This window comes from Chelonoidis abingdonii, chromosome 6, assembly GCF_003597395.2.
Source record: "Chelonoidis abingdonii isolate Lonesome George chromosome 6, CheloAbing_2.0, whole genome shotgun sequence".
NCBI classification, from domain to species: domain Eukaryota; kingdom Metazoa; phylum Chordata; order Testudines; family Testudinidae; genus Chelonoidis; species Chelonoidis abingdonii.
Genome location: NC_133774.1, coordinates 74,829,964 through 74,849,120, shown reverse-complemented (window position 1 = coordinate 74,849,120; position 19,157 = coordinate 74,829,964). Strand labels below are relative to the sequence as shown.

At 42.5% G+C, this 19,157-nt stretch overlaps 1 protein-coding gene across 1 annotated transcript; it reads left to right on the top strand.

Moving 5' to 3' along the window:
• The first annotated feature begins 4,351 nt into the window (after positions 1–4,351).
• Positions 4,352–18,757, top strand: CDO1 (cysteine dioxygenase type 1). Its single transcript, XM_032789123.2, has 5 exons — positions 4,352–4,768; positions 8,913–8,990; positions 12,477–12,634; positions 15,026–15,195; positions 17,682–18,757. Exons 1-5 carry the CDS (start codon positions 4,590–4,592, stop codon positions 17,709–17,711), a joined length of 615 nt encoding a protein of 204 aa, XP_032645014.1. The 5' UTR covers positions 4,352–4,589; the 3' UTR covers positions 17,712–18,757.
• The last annotated feature ends 400 nt before the right edge of the window (positions 18,758–19,157 follow it).

Below are 19,157 nucleotides of genomic sequence, written 5' to 3'. Positions count from 1 at the left end.
CTGCTGGCAGACCCCTGCCCCCTCCCTTTTCTGGCTTCTTGGTTCCTCCGCCTTAGTCTCCCCTGCAACCTCCCCTGGAAACTCCCGCTGAAACTCCCCTGTTAGCAGCTCTGTTTGCTGGCTCCTGTGCCGCTGCATCATCATGTCCATTTGCTCCCCCTTTAGCCTCAACGTTGCATCCTGCCTCTTCTCATCATGCTCACTTAATGCTTTCCTGGTCTCTGCCACTGAATGCCTCCTGGCATTCAGCTGTGCCCTATTGGTGCGGGAGGACTGCATGAGCTCGGAAAACATGTTATCGCAAATGCGTTTCAACATCCCCAATGGTTTTTTTCTGGTCTGGGAATAAATTCCTTGCTGCAGCCGTTTAAACAGATTGGTGTTCCTGAAGACACAAGTGTCATGAAACCTTCCCTGCCAACCCATGTTGATGTTGGTGAAATGTCCCTTGTGATTCACCAGTGCTTGCAGCACCACTGAAAAGTATCCCTTACGGTTTATGTACTGGCTGTCCTAGTGCTCCGGTGCCAAGATAGATTGAACCCATATCCCTATCTCCCCACCACAGTTAGGGAATCCCATTGCAGCAAAGCCATCCAATATGACCTGCACATGTCACTACCTTTGGTAGCAGCAGCTCAGTGATTGCTTTGGTTACTTGAATCGCAGCAGCCCCCACAGTAGATTTGCCTACTCCAAATTGATTCCCGACTGACCAGTAGCTGTCTGGTGTTTCAAGCTTCCACAGGATTATCGCCACTCGCTTATCAATTGTGAGGGCTGCTCTCATTTTGGTGTCTTTGTGCTTCAGGGCAGGGCACAGCAAGTCACAAAGTTCTATGAAAGTGGCCCTACGGATACAAAAGTTTTGCAGCCACTGGGAATCATCCCACATCTGCAACACTCTGTGGTCCCACTGGTTTCCTGGGCCCAGAATCGGCGTTCCATGGCATGAACCTGCCCCATTAACACCACGATCCCCAAAGCACCAGGGCCCGTGGTTTGAGAGAATTCTGTGTCCATGTCCTTATCACTCTTGTCGTCACACTGCCGCCTCCTCCTCACCTTGTTTTGCAGGTTCTGGTTCAACATCAGCTGCACAATAATGCATGAGGTGTTTACAATGTTCATGGCTGCTGCATTGAGCTGAGCGGGCTCCATGCTTGTCATGGTATGGTGTCTGCACAGGTAACCCAGGAAAAAAGGCATGAAACTGTTGTCTGCTGTTGCTTTCACAGAGGGAGGGGGAGGGGGCCTGATGACATGTACCCAGAACCACCCACAACAATGTTTTCTGCCTCATCAGACTTTAGGATCTCAACCCAGAATTCCAGTGGGTGGGGGAGACTGCGGGAACTATGGGATAGCTATGGGATAGCTACCCACAGTGCAACGCTCCAGAAGTTGACACTAGCTTCAGTACTATGGACGCACACCACCGAATTAATGTGCTTAGTGTGGCCGCATGCACTCGACTTTATACAATCTGTTCCAAAAACCTATTTCTGTGAAATTGGAGTAATTCCATAGTGTAGATATACCCCTAGTAGTATCCCCAGATAAACCACTTTCCTATTGACTTCAGTGAGGTTTTTTCACAGGAAAACTGGGAATACAGCTGGAGCCATCTTTTAAGCTTTGCTCTTGTGGTTCTTATGATGCCAACAAAAGAGACAAGGTGGATGAGTTAATAGCTTTTGTTGGGCCAACTGCTGTCAGAGATAGAAGCTTTTAGACTACACCGAACTCTTCAGATATGAAACCTTCTCTCTCTCTCTCTCTCTCTCTCTCTCTCACCAACAGCAGTTTTCCCAATAAAAGATATTACCTCACCCATCTTGTCTCTTTAATAGTCTGTGACCAACAGGGCTACAACAACACTGCACAAGACCTTTTATAATTCTATCTGTGTGCAGTGGCCACCACCATTACTAAAATCATCACCGTTCTGCCTGTGAAATAGCATGGAACTATCGTACTAATGTTAATTCTTTGCAAAGGCAGTTCTGTATAAAAAAAAAAAATTGTGTCCTCTCTTTATAAAGCTTCCTGTGCAAATACATAAATGAAGCACTATTTATATTTATAGAGCTTTCAATGTTTCTATTTGAAACGGGAAGGGTTAGGTGTATTTCTGTTCTGCTAAATTAATTTAGGTATTTCTCCAGAATAAATTGAGGGGATGAGGGGGAGATTGATGGAAGTGTGAATTGTGTGTGTCTGGAGCTAAACTCTCTCTCTCTCTCTCTCTCTCTCTCTCCCCCTCTGGTGAAATTACTAGCCATACATACACAATGGAACAGTTTCAACAGAGGAGACAGAGACATCCACTCTGGAATACCAAACAGCCCAGTGGTTAGGGCACTCGTGGGAAACCTGGGTTCAAGTCCTTGTCCCCTATCAGGCAGAGTGGGGATTCCAACCCCCATATCCCACATTGAGCGTAAGGGGGCCATCACCACCTCCTCCAGCAAATGTAGGCGTATTCAGAGCATGTCTACTAGATCGAGTCCCAAAGCAAGAGAGGCAGGAGAACCTAGTTTTTGAATCTCACCAAGGTTTAGCCATGAGCTCGGTAGTGAGCTGCTGGACATCATCAGGACTTAGGTGACTATGTATGTGCCCAGCCACTGAAATTTAAGCACTTCTGTGATATTAAAGTGAAAACATAATTGGCACCTAACCCTGTAGGCTCCTAAAGTCTCTTGGGATCTGAGGGTTGGTTGTGTAAATGCCAATGTTGGACTTAATAGGTACTTAGGTGCAGGGGTGCTGGAACAATTTTTATAGTGGAAGTGCTGTGAGCCATTGAACCAAACTGTAAACCCTGCATATGATGGAAATCACTTCACGCCAGGGGTTACAGTAGCAGCCCCAGCACCGCTAGTTCCAGCACCTATGCTTAGGTGCCTATGTCCCCCTTCTGAATCTAGACTCCAAAGCACACTTTTCACAAAGGTGTGAATTCTGTGTTAGGCTGTGGCCCTGAAATAAAGAGTGTCATACCTGGGTCCTGGTTATAGAATGCCAGTCACCTTGGCTAGGTGCTAATGTGAGCAGTCTCATTTAACTAACTGGTACTGCTCAGACACAAAATGTCGTGTAGGAGCATGGCCTTAATGTGCTCTGGTACTGTAAACTCTTTGAATTAAATATCCTTATGTCTTTTTATCTATGTTTTATAAAAAAATATATACATTTTAGGGCTTTTTTTAAAAAATCGATTTCATGTCAGCCTTTAAATTTCTTCCTTACAGCTTTCCTGCTTGGAGGTTTTTTGAAGTGTCTACCTCCTTGCTGTGGTCATAGCATAAACAGAAAGGTGAAAGGTGCATTGCATCTCAGTCTTATTCATAAATGATGACCCTGTCCCCAGGGTGACTGCATGTACTGCACTTTGTCAAAAGGGAAGAGAAGCCACATGGAGAGGCCTCACACAAGTGGAAGAGAGGCACTCAAGATGATATTACTCTTAGTTTCTTCCCTTTTTTCAGCAGCAGCCACCTGTTCTCTCCCACCTCAGCCCTCTATTGCACACCTGCCAATATTTAAAATCTAGGAATAGGTTTGTTTGGGGAGATGGGGAAGAAATATTTGACTCCACTAAACTAGATGCAAGTAGGTAGGATTATTTCTGGAGGGACAGAATGAGGAAAATTATAAATTATAGGGTCTGCCCTTCCTAAATGGGTCCAATTGGTTCAAATTAGGGCTGTCAATTAACTGCAGTTAACTCATGTGCTTAACTGAAAAAAATTAATCATGATTAAAAAAATTGTTGATGCTTTTTCACCTCCAGCTGGTTAGGAAACTTTTTCCCTTCCTCTTGGACAAGGATGGGGGCACAGTGTGATCCCTGCTCTGCAGAGCTGATGCAGCCAGGGCAGGGCTAAGTAACTGCTATCATCTTGGGAAGAGAAGTCCCCTTTTAAGGGACAGGTGGAGAGGCTGAACTGGGTTGGTGATATGCTGTGGGGAGAAAGGGGGTCATTCTGAAGCTGAGTTGTGTGAAAAGGAGGGATACTTCAGTACTGCATGAGGTGCAGCAGTGTAAACCTCTGAGATAGCATAGTGAGGGATACTTTACTCCTATACTAAGCAGACAGATTAGATGGATTAAGTGGGGGCAATTCATGACTTATTTTTAATGTCCCTGCTTTTTCTCTTGAGCATGCAAAGCTGGAGCTTTCTAGCTGCTACAGAGTCTGGCACTTAAAGAAGAGATTCAAATGCACTTTAAAAAATGTCTGGGAGTGGGGCAAAACATTAGAGTGAAGAAATGCCACCTTCTCACACTAAAGGAGGGGGGACTCTAAGAAGCCATACCTGAACTCTTTATCAGGCGTGGGGGAGGAGGTTCTTTCTGTTAGCATAACCCAGGATCCCATAGCCCACTAACCAGTTTTGTGAACTTCCCTCCCACCCTCCTTGGGTAGTTGGTACATTCCCACAGTAACTTCAGGAGCATAAATAGAGGCAGCAGCAAGCTGCGGGAAAAATTGTTTGCTAGGTAGGGGAGGGTGAATCTGTTTGCTTGTCCAAGCACAAGCAGTTTTGCTGCTTGCAGCCGGTCGTGGGGAAGGTGTATCATGGAGCAGCTGGTGCAAACTGAAGTGTGGAAAGCGCATACTTTACAGGAACTGATCCAGATCCTGCATCGCTTATTTTCTGATGATAAAGTCAGTGTAGAAGAAGTGCAAGCCTTAATGGAATCGTATGAGAGCAACGCTGTGGAGTGGATGAAATATGCCCAATTTGACCAATACAGGTAAAGTCAGCTCTTCTTATCTCAGTGCAAAGGGTGGTAACTCAAAAAGGAGCCTGTCTAAATAGTAAATGAACAGCGCAACAAGCAAGATATATAAACAACCTGGTGGGACGTGGGTTGTTCTATTTTTGTAGGTTTTATTTTTTAATAAAGTGAAATCAACGGAGATCAGAGGAGTGGAACGTAAAGTCTAAGTATGACCAGTATGCACGAATTAAACAGAAGTAGTTCACGTGTACATGCATTACATGGCGCTATGAAAGCATTTTCTCCAAATATCCTTTAGAATCGGTTTGAGGAGTTAGAGGAGTCGTCTTTGCTATCGTCTGGTGTTCTAATAGTTGGAATCTAGATAACGTGACATCTGGGTGAAGGAGGAACTGGCATCTCGGTATAAATTTAATTGTAATAGATTGTAAAATAAAGAACATGGTTGGGATACACAACAATGATGAAGAGTCGCTGTAAGGGCTGGATAACATGACTGTAGCCTAGCCAGTGCATACACTGTTGCGATCATTTTAGTTAGGTCAGATTCCTACCCGCAGCTGTACCTATGTGGCTTTTATTATTTATTGTATTGTCTGCTAAAGCTAGTACACTCCGTGTTTTTCCTATACCACTCCCTTGGGTTCTAAGTGTTCTCAGATGCGTGGTTTTCATGTGAATAGCAAAGATGTTTTAGGAGGTGACGGATGGGAGGAGGCACCTCCCCAAGCGTGGAACCGTTTGCAAATTCAGAATGAAACCAGTCTCCTGGAAACAGCTCAGAAACTAAGAACCCAGAGAAAATATCTTGGCAAGTTTCCCAGGCTGATCAGCAGTAGGAGACTAATTCAACTTAGCTCGGTACTTTCGCTCCACATCATCAAGCTACACAAAGCTGGTATTCATGGCTGTGCGCGCCGAGCTGTAAGCCCGGGGCAGCGGCTATTATCTCGTGTTCGGTAACGGTGTACGCAGCGCCAGTCACTTACGGTTGACTGCTGCGGTGAATCGGTAGGAAAAGGTCCCCAAAGTTACAGGGGCGGTTTGGCGGAGCTGGGAAGATGTCAGGAAGCCTTGGTTGTGCATCGAGTTGTTAGAAATAACTTCCACTAAGCACCACTCCTCGGCTTCGGCTTTTATTTTGCAAAAATTCGTCTTCTCCCTCCGCCCTAGCACAAAACCAACGGTTCGCTACAGTAAAAATCTCCTCTCAACACTATTCTGCTCCCTCCAGCTGCATTTCCCATGCACTCCTCCTCTCCCGCCCTGCACGGGTTTGGGGTGGCGTTTTGCAAGCCATTCTCCTCTTTCTCTGATCCCGCCTCGTGTTCCCTCTCTCCACATCCTTTGCATGCCTCCTTTAGACCCCGCACACGGTGCGCTGGGTGGGAACTCTCTTGCAATCCTCCCTGGTCCCTTCCCTGCACGCGGTGCCCTTTCGGGGTGCTGCGATGCCTATGCCACCCTCCGCCTCTCCCTCTACTCCTTGCGCTCTGCGGGCTGCTAATCCCTACGCAACAGTCCTCTGCAAACCGGGCTGTGGGGGCAGGGGGCGCAGGCCGGGCGCTATTCCCTTCTCCTCTGCCGCACTAGCCTCTTTGCAGCTTTCCTAGCTGCCCGGCACAGGGTTGTTCAGAGGTAGGGCAAGGGACGGGGCTCCGGCAGCCAATCAGAGCTGTCCCACAGCTACGCCCAGAGGCGCTGGCCAAATCACAGCTGGCCTAAGCTACGTGGCTGCCTGGGCTTGCAGTGTAGCCTTGGACAAGGGGCGCTGATGAAGCTGGAGGGGGACGGGGACGGAGGAGTCTCTGGCCCATGGGCTCCTGAGCATCACTTGCAGGGACCTGACGCAGATTGTTTGCCCTGTGCAGCGGCTCTCCAGTCTCCTGGCCCTAAGAAACGGGGGGAGGGTTGAGTGTGAAGCTTGTTAAGCATTAGCCTGGGCTCCCCTTATGTAGAAGAGTAGGAAGTCAATGGGCAGACCTGAGTGCAGGGGCGGTATCCTAATGCAGGAGCTTGGATTGATTCCGCCTCTCCTAGTTTTCTCCCATCCCGATTAATTACCAAGATAATAGACAAACATTAGAGCTGTGCTTATGTATGAACATCTGTTTAGGGTGCCCAGACATCCTGTTTTGGGCTGGGACATTCCCTTTTTTAAGCCTTGTCCTGACTTTTCTGGCAAAAGCAATTTACGGATTTGTCCCAACCGGTGATCAGTTGGCAAGAGCAAGCGGAACAAATGCCAGTTTTGTCAAAGAGTGGGGTACAGGGGGTGAGTGGCAACACCAATCTTGTGGGGGTTGGAGGGAGAGACAGGGCTCAGCAGTGGCTAGGGCTTGAGCGACCCCAGCCCCAGGTTAGGGGCAGGCAGGGCTCGAGTGAACAATGACTCCAGTTGAGGGGTGGGGGAGGCAGGGCTCAGGCAATCAGCTGGGGCCAGCCCCACGTGGGGAGGGCAAGAGAGGGGCCTTGGGCTACCCCCATGCGGTGTCCCATTTTACCTTTGGGAAATATGGTCCCCTCTAGTTTGTAGGATTTTCTGCAGTGTTCATCAGTGCCCCTCCCCCTCTAGACATTCATGAAGTTGTCCTCATGCCACCCCTGCAAGGTAGGGCAAGTATTATCCACAGTTTGCAGGTCAGGAACTGAGTTACAGACTCAGCTACACTAGCACTCAGCCCAGCATCCCTGCAGCTTCACTAGTGGAAGGGCAGATGTAGACAGAGTACAAGAGTTTCTACCACTGTCAGCTGGCACCCATACATCGTTTATACTAATCACTATTACCATTGGAAGGACATGTACTAGGGCTAGACAGTAGGAAAAGAGTAATGAAAATTCCCAAGATAAACCTACCCTGAGTGTGTAGCCAGCCACCCTTGCTGTGCAGAAATGACAGATTGTGACATGTTTGATCAACAAAGCTTGTATGGTGACATCATATAGAAGAGAACTTTTATATTGAAATTAAAAATAGTCAAGAAGATTAAGATGGAATGAAATGAAATGCAGGAATGTAACTTTATAATTCAGGGAAGGCAAAATATGTGTGATGAGCTGAAAATAATTTCTTACCGCCATGCTATTTTGACAGAATACAACCGAGGGATATTTTATGGGGAAAATTGCAAATTAGGCAAAACAACCAGCCAGTTAACACAGATAGAAAAACTACTTCTGCATGCCAGGTGAGAATCTCCTGCCAGTTACTAGTGGCTGCGGCAGAGGAACACTTTTTGTTAGGGACTCTCATACTACTTAAGGCCCAGAGCCTGCAAAGGTATAAGCATATGCTTCACTTTTCACAGTCAGTAACCCCATTGAAATCAATGAAACTTCTCATGTGCGAGCTTGCAAGATTGGGCCTTCAGTTAGGAATTCGATCATGAAATCACCTGTATTGTTTAGGGATAGGAGGCCCTCAAGCTCTGAGAATGGAACATACCCTTGATTAACCACCATGAATAATTTATATGTAAAAAGCATGACTTTTCTGCTTTTCTTTTTGTTTGATTTAGAATAGGAAACTTTTTCACTATCTTCTGCTCTTCAGAGCTTTGTTTTCGGTGTAGCTGTTTGACAGAAATTACTGTGTTTGGTATTGGGTTTCAGATGTACAAAAAAATTACAAGTACGAAAAAACAGAATAGTCCAAAAAAGCAACAGTTTTACCATATGTGGTAACTCCTATACTTTAAAAATCTTTGCCTAATGCAAAAGAATGCGGTCACCAAAAGGAAAGCCAAGAATATTTGAAAATGAAGTGTAGAAAAAGTATACATTTATTTTCTTTGTTGCAGTACTCTATTTCTAATTAGAAAGCCTGCTGTTGAAGTGATCTCATTCAGCAACTATTTTGATTAGATTCTCTCTTCTGCTTCAGTTTCAGATACATATGTCCAAACCTCAGTACTGGATTTAATTTAAAAGCTTTCCTGATGCTATCAAGTGTTAGTTGTATGTCTGTTTTTTTTTTCCAACCTGAAAAAGTGGCAAAAACCACTTAAAAATTCCATTTCACTTTCTCTGCATATAATTTGTTTTCCAAAGCAAAGGGACCTTGTAATATAGGCTGCCGCTCACCATGTTTATATTCCCTGCTGTTGTTTCTTTATATGCACACACATATATTTTTAAAAACTCTCAATTTTAGGTACACAAGAAATCTTGTGGATAAAGGAAATGGAAAGTTCAACTTGATGATCTTATGCTGGGGTGAAGGACATGGCAGGTTTGTATCCAAACGGCTTGATACTTGCAGATAGAAATAAAGCTACAGTATTTTTCATTTGGTCTGTGTAATACTGTTCGTCATTGTCCTGTAATAAGAGACAAACCATTTTCCTCACAAGCACTAAAGGGTAGAGGATGGCTAACTGATTACTACTTATTTTGTTTGTACTTATAATCAGGATGACTATGCCAAAGGGGTAATTCTGAAAATTATGTATCTCATAATTTTAGGGCATTTCTGCAGTTTTCAGTCTTCCACCAAATCTAAGCCTCTGTTTTGTCCATTGAACTTACAGAGTTACAGTTACAGAGCTGGATCTTCCAGTCTTTAGTAAAACTCCAGTTGCTTTATTGGAGTTTTGCCTGATCAGGACTGCAGGATCAGACTCATGTATTAGAGCAAGGGTCGGCAACCTTTCAGACGGGCTGTGCCGAGTCTTCGTTTATTCACTCTAATTTAAGGTTTCACATGCCAGTAATACATTTTAATGTTTTTAGAAGGTCTCTTTCTATAAGTCTATAATATACAACTAAACTACTGTTGTATGTAAAGTAAATAAGGTTTTAAAAATGTTTAAGAAGCTTCATATAAAATTAAATTAAAATGCAGAGCCTCCCGGACTGGTGGCCAGGACCTGGGCAGTGTGAGTGCCACTGAAAATCAGCTCGTGTGCCACCGGTTGCCTACCCCTGTATTAGAGGCTATAAAAGCTTTTGCTTCTATTACACCAATATAGTTTAAATTCTGGTCTGTGTGGCCAGCCTGAGAAAATGAGATTGGATTAGGCAGCTTGGAGTGTGGGAAGGAATGGACTTTCCCCACTCCACCCTACTATATAACAAGGCCACTTTGTGGTTGCTATCACAATGATAAAGGGACAACAACTGCTGTGACTAGTCTACGTGGGATGTATGGGGCCATCGACTGGTGGATCTGCATAGTCAGAGTGCCACTGAAACCCCCTGCAGAACTTTCTTCTGTGGTATGCAGGAATTTCAGACTTCCTATATATATTCTGTAGCCTGCCTCTTCTGCAGAGCTGAACCATGCCAGTACTGTTGCTTATTGGGTGGTGTATATGTACCAGCAGACATGGGGACAGGATCTGTCTCTCTCTCACAACTGTTTTGGCTAATCAAAAAAAGTTATAGCCTGTAATTTTTTGTCATATAATCACTGACCCTGCACATAAGCAGAAAAACTATAATTGTTTGCTTTAGATGTGAAAATGAATTAACATTGTCAGGTCTAGTTTGAGATGGAGCCATGCTTCCCCAAACAGATGTAAGAGGGCAGTCTAGATCTGCAGCCCACCAGCCATTTAGTATAGGGTCTTTTCTGAGCAGAGACTAAAATTGTCAAATAGTACACTGGTTTATGATTTGGACAAGCATCTGCAGGTGATTAAAATGATACTACAACTTGTTTTCACTCCCTGTGTAAGCAGGATAAAATAGTTAACATGATTAATTGGAAGAGAAACTGTTGAGAGAGCAACTACGTGGCATTCATGAACTTGCCCACTTAAAAAAAAACCCTGCTTTTTGCAAATCAACAGCAATACTACTTCTGTTTGGACTGGAACATAATTTGTTGTATATAAACACTTAAGTCCGTAATATTCTAGATTGAAGCTTGATTAGCCTTGTACCTTGAGGTCAAAAAATCCGCTTGCCAGAAGTTTTCCCTTGGGTTCTAAAGCCATCAACCTCTGCAGCAGTGAAGCTTTAGTTTCTTTTTAACTACATTTCTAGCCCTTATGGCTGCAAATATAGCAATTCAAATGTATTCCTGAGTAGGTAGCCAGCCTGCACCAGTGCTCCTGTTGCTGCTCACAGCTTTGCCAAGCAACAGCAAAGTGAAATGAACAGCTCTGACTGATCAGTTTAGTTGTTGCTATTAGATCCAGTGGGGAAGCAGTGAAACTACCTTTTTCCTGTGTACCTCACATCCATTACAGCAGCAAAGAAGCTCTAAAAATGGAGAAGTAGAAGAAAGCTCCCTCTTCCAGATGGTGATGTGGAGTTTCAAGTTTATTTCTAGCCTATAACTGATAAGAAAGATAGAACCCCCAAGCAAAGTTCCATGGAAGTGCCCTCTTGTTTCTCAACAGCCAGGGTGTGTTACCTGGACTTTTCTTTTGTGTTTACTTCTGGCTAGTATGATTAATCCTTCAGCTAGTAGTTATCTGCTAAATTTTCCAACACCTGTATTTGTTGTTAAGTTATTGTAATAGCTTTTCTAATACATCAGCCTTTATTGAGTATCTTTCAGTCACAGTGAATGTTTCTTTGAGATTTGTTGGTGTTTTGATAATGTGACAAATGTGCAATAACATTATGTCCTGTACATACTGTTATACCTCTACAATACACTACAGAGTCTGTTACTTGTGAGGGAATTCTTTGCCACTGCGTACACGGAGAATTCATGTCCCCTGCAGATTTTTTTTCTCCGCAGAAAATACATTCTGCTGGAGAGGCGCTGCAATCACACCTTTTGCCCATCCAGGCTGCTGTGGTGCCAGAACAGAGGGCAGCTGGCTTGCAGCCAGCTGCGGATAGGAAGGATGAGGGACAGCTTTCCTCACAGCGCCCTGCCCACAGGGCCAGGTGAAGAAGTCCAGGATATGGGGGGGCGGGGATAGAGCGGGGCACAGGGGGCTTCTGGGGAGGTCACATAGAGTAGGGTTCAGAAGGGCTAGTGGGGGGACAGACTGGGACAGGGGCTGAATTGGAGTAGAGGTGCTGGACAACATGGGGATGGGGAGCAGAGGGGATGGCTGAGTGAGGGTGCTGGACTCTATGGGGTTGGGGATTATAGGTGGCTGAGTGGGAGTGAAGGGGCACATGGGGATAGAGGGCAGGTGTAGGGACACGAAGATGATGTACCTGACTGAATGAGAGAAGCTAGGGGTCATCCAGGGTCTGCATGGGGGGGGGGCTCCCCACCTCCCTAACAATTCCCCCTCGCCCAAAAAAAAGACAACCTTGTTCCGTACTTCTCCCACCCAGACCCAGCAACCCTCCAGGTTCACGCCTAGGCTCCTTCCCAGCAATTACTTCTCTGTCCCTCAGCTCTGTTACCCCCGATTCCCCCAAGCCTTTGCACTTCTTCTGACGGGGGTGGGGAATATGTTTCTGTATTGTAATTTATATGAATTATGACTCAAAGTTCTGTATTAATATGCCTAAGAAGGAATCTATTTGTCAAAAAACATTTCTGGAATCTTTTTTTTTGGTCTGTATTTTTACAGAATAGTTGCTTACAGGTATTTTGAAATAAATTACCAAAATACTTGAAACTGGCATGACTATACTGTGTTATTTTGACAAATAAAATATGCATATTTTTAAAATATTGTTCATATATTTTTTTAAATTTTTTGGCACAGAATTCCCCCTGGAGTAGTCTGTTATATTTGTAGTAGGTAGAATTAAATATATACATCACACTGAGTTCAGCTATTCTGTGTTTCTGTAGCAGTATTCATGATCACACTGACTCACATTGCTTTATGAAGATCCTTCAGGGGAATCTAAAAGAGACTCTGTTTGAGTGGCCTGGGAAAAAGGGGACTGGAGCGATGACTAAGAAATCAGAACGAGTTTTGGAGGAAAATCAATGTGCCTATATCAACGGTAAGCTTTTTTTTTAATGTCTTGTATATGACCATTCCATTGCTACCCATCAAAGATTATAACTCTTAACTGAAAAGTTCACTCTTTAATAAACTGATCTAGCTAGGTTCTTGTATTGCATCTAACCCTGTCGTATATGTGAAGTTAAAATGTAAAGCAATAGGCAAATTGCATGCATGAAAATCCAAAACTCATACATGTCTCTGGTTGGATTTATGAAGAAAATATCTGTTGGGTGTGTAAGGTCCTTTTGAGCTACAATGGAAAGCCTAAGAACGATACTATAGAGATTTCCACACAATCAGTAAGTCTAACAGCCAGCAATATAATGGATAATGATTGAAATGTACGTTGCTCTGGTCTTTTAGAATCCTATATTTACACTTTTTAGGGTGCACAGTAGCTCGTACCTATCTTGACTTGAGGTAGGGAGTGGAGGAATCTTTTTTTGTTGAACAATGTTGTTCACTATGTACAAAAGTATACTAAAGCCCAGTCCTGCAGTGCTCAGCGCAAGTCCTCATGTGAAGTAGTGCACAATACTGTATGAAAATGGTAGACTTCTTGACTACTTCTGACTCTCAATATAAACTGCTTCTATACAACTCTCTGTATGCACCGTATGCTGTTTTCTGTATTTACTTCTGTTGTGAGAAGCTTGCAAATAAAACAAAAGGCTTGAACAGTTTACTTGACCCCTGTACAGCTAGTCTTTTGGCTAACCAGCCAGAGGCCAGTGCCTTTGAAAACTTCCTGAAAACTTTTTCTTCTGATTATTTTCCATACTTGCTCTCAACCCAGAGGTGGATTTTCATTAACCCAAACTTTCTGAAGTGGAAGGAGAGAGAAATCTGTTCAAGTGCTCAAGGGTTTTGTTAGGGGCCAAGGGGTGTGTGTTTGTGTTATAAAACAATGCATTGGGAAGTAAAACTTTTTTTTTTTACTGATTCAGAAAACATTTTCACTTTGTGTGCGTATGCTCCAAACACAAATTGTTTGGGCTGCTGTTTGTTTGTTTTCAAAGCAATCTTTTAAAAAGCCTCAAACTAGACCTCTGAGAGAATTATATGCCTAGCTCCTCTGCTGTGTTTCCTGGCTGGATATTTCAACTTAAAAGTAACAGAAAACAAAATGCTATGCATTCAGAATTTGTTGCCTTTACTCTTTAAACAAAGCCCTAAGGTATTTTTGTTTCTATCTGGATATCTGTGCATTCAAATAAATGGTGCTGATGCAGAAAGAATATCTCGTATAGCATGGCAGTTCTTTTTTGTGCTAGTTGCTTATTACTTGGTGTTTGCACTTTACTTATAAGACAACCCACAGGAGTGAGTTGATTTTAATCTCTCAGTACATTAATATAAATTTAGGGATTTTTCTCCTCATTAAATGACTGTGTAAATGGAATGTACGGGTGTATATTTTAAATGTGCCAAAGTTGGAATGTACCGTGCTTCCCACAGTAACAGTATCTGGGCTACATTGTACAATTAAAGGCTGGATATTATGTAAGATATTACATAAGCATAAAGGGCTGAGTTGCATTTGCTCTGGGAATCATAAACTTGAATTCTTGAACTCTTGAGCAGTTTTTAAAATTCTTCCTTAATGCTCAATCAACATGAGTTTAGGTAGATTTAATGTTCACACTTTGGGTATTTTATAGAACTCTGTTTCTGCCCTCTGGTTCTCTAAAAGTGCTGTTAACTTATTAATAGTCACACTGTGGGCAGTGGCTTATTTTATTACCTGTTCAATTATCTTTGCTGTTTTAATGAAGGTTGGATGTTTGCCACACTCTGGTAATTTGTCACTTTACCCTTTCCAATTTGTCTGGGCTTTTAGTTAATTGGAAGATGGACAACTGTAAAATAAAGCAACTGTCTCCTTGCCCGTGAATTTACACTTGAAATTCAAGTAGTTCAGTCTTAAGATGGTTGATGTCCTCGTTATTAGGCTGAAAACGAGCAATGCAAAACCCTGTTTTCCTCTGAAATCTCTTGTTTATTCTTTAGAAAAACAAATCTTCCATTCAACAACTTCAGAACACCAGGAAAGAAAGTATCATTTGGGGATGGCAGCTGGTAATAAATTACCAACAATGTGCTCTTCCTAAAGCTTCTGTAGATTTCTGTTAAGCTTTATACCACAATAGATAACAAAAAATTCTGTATATGAAAAGCTAGAGAGCAAGGCATTCTGAACTCCCAATGGGTTTGGGGATCCGTCCTAGAGAGTAAAACCTAAATTCGAATTAAAAATTCATCCTGAAAGCATGGGTATGTCTAGCTGTCTTGTTGGTTTAGAGATGGTTCTTCTCCAGGCACCTTTCATATCTCATTAGACCTGTCTGTTAATGTAGCCTTTCCTCTCATGTCCTCGCTTGTCTAGACTCCATTGGTCTGCACCGTGTGGAGAACACAAGCCACACAGAGACTGCTGTAAGTCTGCACTTGTACATCCCGCCCTTTGACAGCTGTAACACCTTTGATCAAAGAACTGGACACAAGCATAAAGTCAAAATGACATTCTATAGTCAGTTTGGAGAAAGGACTCCAGGTGTAAGTACAAGCTAATGAATACTCTTTATGTTCAACTATCCTGTGTCCTCATGTGAACAAAGAGCTAGCTTGCTGTGTTACTGCCCATCGTTGCAAACCAGCACAAGCACAGTTCTTGTTATGGACTGTCTGGTCATTTTTAGGATAGAGATGAAACACGTTTCAAAGGGAAGCTCAGTTTTGGTGTCAACCTTAAGTTTCCCTTTACGCACAGTTTTTAAAATGCTGCTGTGTGCTTACATGCAGTGCTTTCTTTGCCTCTTCAAAGCATGGTACAAATATTATTCTCACAGCATCCGTAGGAGGCAGGCAAGCAGGGCTTTGGAGCAGGGTGCGGAGCAGCTCCAGAGCAGTGGAGCTGCAGGTTTTTGCCTGGAGCTGGAGCGGAGCCAGAGTACAGCTCCAAAGCCCTGTAGGCAAGGATTATCTTCACTTCACAGATGAGGCAGTGTCATTTGTCCAAACTGCAATTGGATTTAGGTATTCCTGGCTCTGCTCATCCATCTGCCCCCTGCTCCCCAGTAAGAAAAGGTCCAATCTTATGAAATACAGAGGAGGCATCAGCTCCTCTTGATAACAAAAGGAGTTGAGAGTACTGTTGGGCTAAGCAGTTTCACATTTCAAGTCCAAATTGTTTTCTCCCTGTAACTTGTTGACAACACAAACTAATACGTCATGACATTTTAAAAAACACACTTTGAAATGCAGACTCCCTGAGCAAGGTTGGTCTGCTTAATGGCACAGCACCAATGCTGTGTTCATCTCTGTCTGGAGCTCTCAGTACCAGGTCTAGGAGTGGTGGTTGATGGGCTTCCCTTTGGAACTTTTCAGTGTGTCTAAACCTGGCCACAATTTAGGACCTTTATAGGAGGAAAGCTGTTTAACGGTGAAGAAATGGGGCAGATCTTCAGGACCTTGTTTGGGATAGCCCATGGCAGGATTGGGTGAGATTAGGCTTTATGTATAATGGACAAAATCCCTCCAGTCCACCACACACAGTGCAAATAGCTGTGTTTCTTTGCAGCTTTTCACATTAAAGCACCCAAACTTTACATATTTGAATGTCCTCCAGACAACTAAACTCCTTCTAGTCCTTATCATCCAGAAGAAATAAAATAAACACTGAATAGCACAGTCACATGAGAATAAGAATTCAAGATTTTTGCTGCTTGTGTTTTCTTTCTTAAAATTTTTTCACCAGGAAGTCTTGGGTGGTTTGTGTGTGTAAGATAACAAGTGAAATATTTGGAAACTAGCTATTTGAACTTCAGATATTTTCCTGCTTTGTTCTGTAGCAACTGGCAACTTTTGTACCTCTGATTGGGAAGTTTTATCTGATTTTTTGAGTGGGAAAATCTTAGTCATTGAGTGTCTCCACTTAGTTCCAGTAACTGCAACTGGTGAACCGGGTTTGGCCATACAGCTGTCTCAAATGACTGCATGCTCCAAAAAACTTTTGGCTTGAATGAGGGTTTCTGGAAAGCTCCTTGAAAATGGACACAGTCTTTTGCTCTTTACCAGGTCTCAAAGGGACATGGGGAAGCAGGGAAGTGTGAGATGGGAGGAGAGGTTAAAAATACAAAGGAGAATGACTAGTGAAAAGTGTTTGTATGTTTTCTTAGGAACAAGAAAATCTAACTATTATAAACATGCAACACTTTCTGTTAGCTTTCCTTTTCATTCAAACTAAGCAAAACTTAAAAGTAAACTCCTGATGTACTTTTCAATAAATTGTCACTAAATGTTTAGCTAGGGTTTAATTGAGGAATCTGGCTGTGCTGGAGGGTTTTTAAAGCTAATTGGTCAATTATTCAGTAATTCTGTGTGCACCTGCACCCAGTTGTACATGCCAAACACTGAAAGCCCCCTGTTTTTCAGTGTTAATCAGTTAACTTACCAGTGACTTTCCCCCAGAAAGTAGCCTGCTATGTGCTTAGTTAAAGAAAACTATATGGATCTAGAGTGCACTTTGTGAGTGCTACTGTGTATTTATACTACAGTATTAATATAGAGAAGTTGCATGCCAAGAAAAATCCCATAAGTTTGATCCTGCCCTCTGATAGGTGGAATACATCATCATGATTTTTGCTAGTAGGCATTCATGTGCAAGTGGAATTAGATGATTCTCACCCCCATCCCTACCAAACTGGGGGGTCTAATTTTGCTGACAGGATCAAGCTTGATTCAATAGGTCTCGTGTGGTTAGGGCATGAGTCAGGGGCTCATGAGACCAGAGTTAAATTCCCTGTTCTGCCATGCACATGCCCAAGGTCACACTAAATCATATGCTCTTTCTCTGCCTCACTTCCCTAGCTGTAAAATGGGGGTAAGAGTGCTTCCCTCACTCACAGAGGTGTTGTGAGAATAAAGACTGAGGCACCCAGCTATTATGGTAATGGGGGCCATATATGTACCCTGAGTAGATGGGGCATCATAATCTAGTCTTAAGTATTTTCTTTTAAAAGAATCTCTCCTCTTTCTTTTAGGCAACAGCAGTGTCACAAGAGAACAACTGAGAAGCACGCAAATGAATGTGTTAAGGCCTGCTGAATGTTTGACCAGGGACAGAAGAATTGTATAGCTGATGCTAGCTATAGCTGAATAATCAGTACATAGAAATACAGTAGGGAAGCTTCCTGGCAATATATAGTTATGTTGAATGAATACTGATTATGGGACTCTAAGGTGACTAGTGCTATAAGCTGCTGCAGGGGTTAGATACCTTTACATAGGCTGTTGTAAAGTCAGAATCAAGTACCTTGTTTTTCTGATTCTAGTCTCTTTTAAATTCCACTTTTGAATCTGGAATATCAGTAGTAGGCTTTTTAAACACTATTTGACACTATTTATAGGTCTTTTTATATGGTATATGTGCTCAGTGTATTTAGTAATGTAAACTTTGTAGCCTCAAGTCACCACTTGTACCCATTTGTAATGTTTTGGATACTAGTAACAGCAGTTGTCATATTTTTTTTCAATTAAGCCTTTTATGTTTTAATGCTCTGGAACATTTTGGTAATTGTGCATTTTTTATTTTATTTCATTTTATAAAAATCTCATTTGTCAGATCTGTTTTTAAACAGGAGCAATAATGCACTTCATGTACAATGATGTTTGAAAAGTTAACTGAGTTGGGGAAAGGTTTTTAACCAGACTAATTATATTTAATATGGCTAATATCCAGTTTCCAGAGTTCTGTTGTGTAGCTACTGAATGCCTTTAGGGTAACCTAAATAAAACTGGATTTGAGCACAAGTTTCAAAAGCTTACAGCCTCTTTCCTGATAAATAAAATATATAATGCTCATTACTGTGATTAATTCCATCCTCAGTAGATCTCATGAATATCTCTTAAATCTTACCTAGGTGATACCATTATTAGAAAGAGTTAAAAAGACAAAAGCATTTAAAACTTACTGTGAAATCTTGACCCCATTAAGGTCAATGGGATTTTTTTGATAGATTTCAGTGGCTCCAAGATTTCATCCTTAACCCTGAGTTACAATGCGCAGAAGTTTTTGTAAAACATAATTATAATAAAAACAGAAATGCATCAAAAATCAGTGGGGTCTGTTTTTTTTCCCTCCTCCATAAAAGACTGTCTTTATTTATCTGACCTAACGTGCATGAGAAGATGAGATACACTAAGTGAAAATAAACATTTCCTTAGTTTCCTTGTAAAAACAAAAGTAGAAAATGAGGCTGTATAAAGATTCCACTGCACTCTTCACTCTCTTCTTAAGTGACTGTGTTCCACTGGACAGTAATATAAAATTTTAGCAGTACCTTTTTCTAATGAGTTTTACATCTTCCTCCTTATTGGAAGTAAACACTACAGAGATTTTTAGAATCTCAGTAACAGTCATTTACCATGTGCTCTGTGATAGGCCTAAAAACTGCTTTCTGTCTTGGGCTCTTTTTCAAGTTTCCAGGAGTTAAAAAAGAAAAAAAAAAGTCTGATGG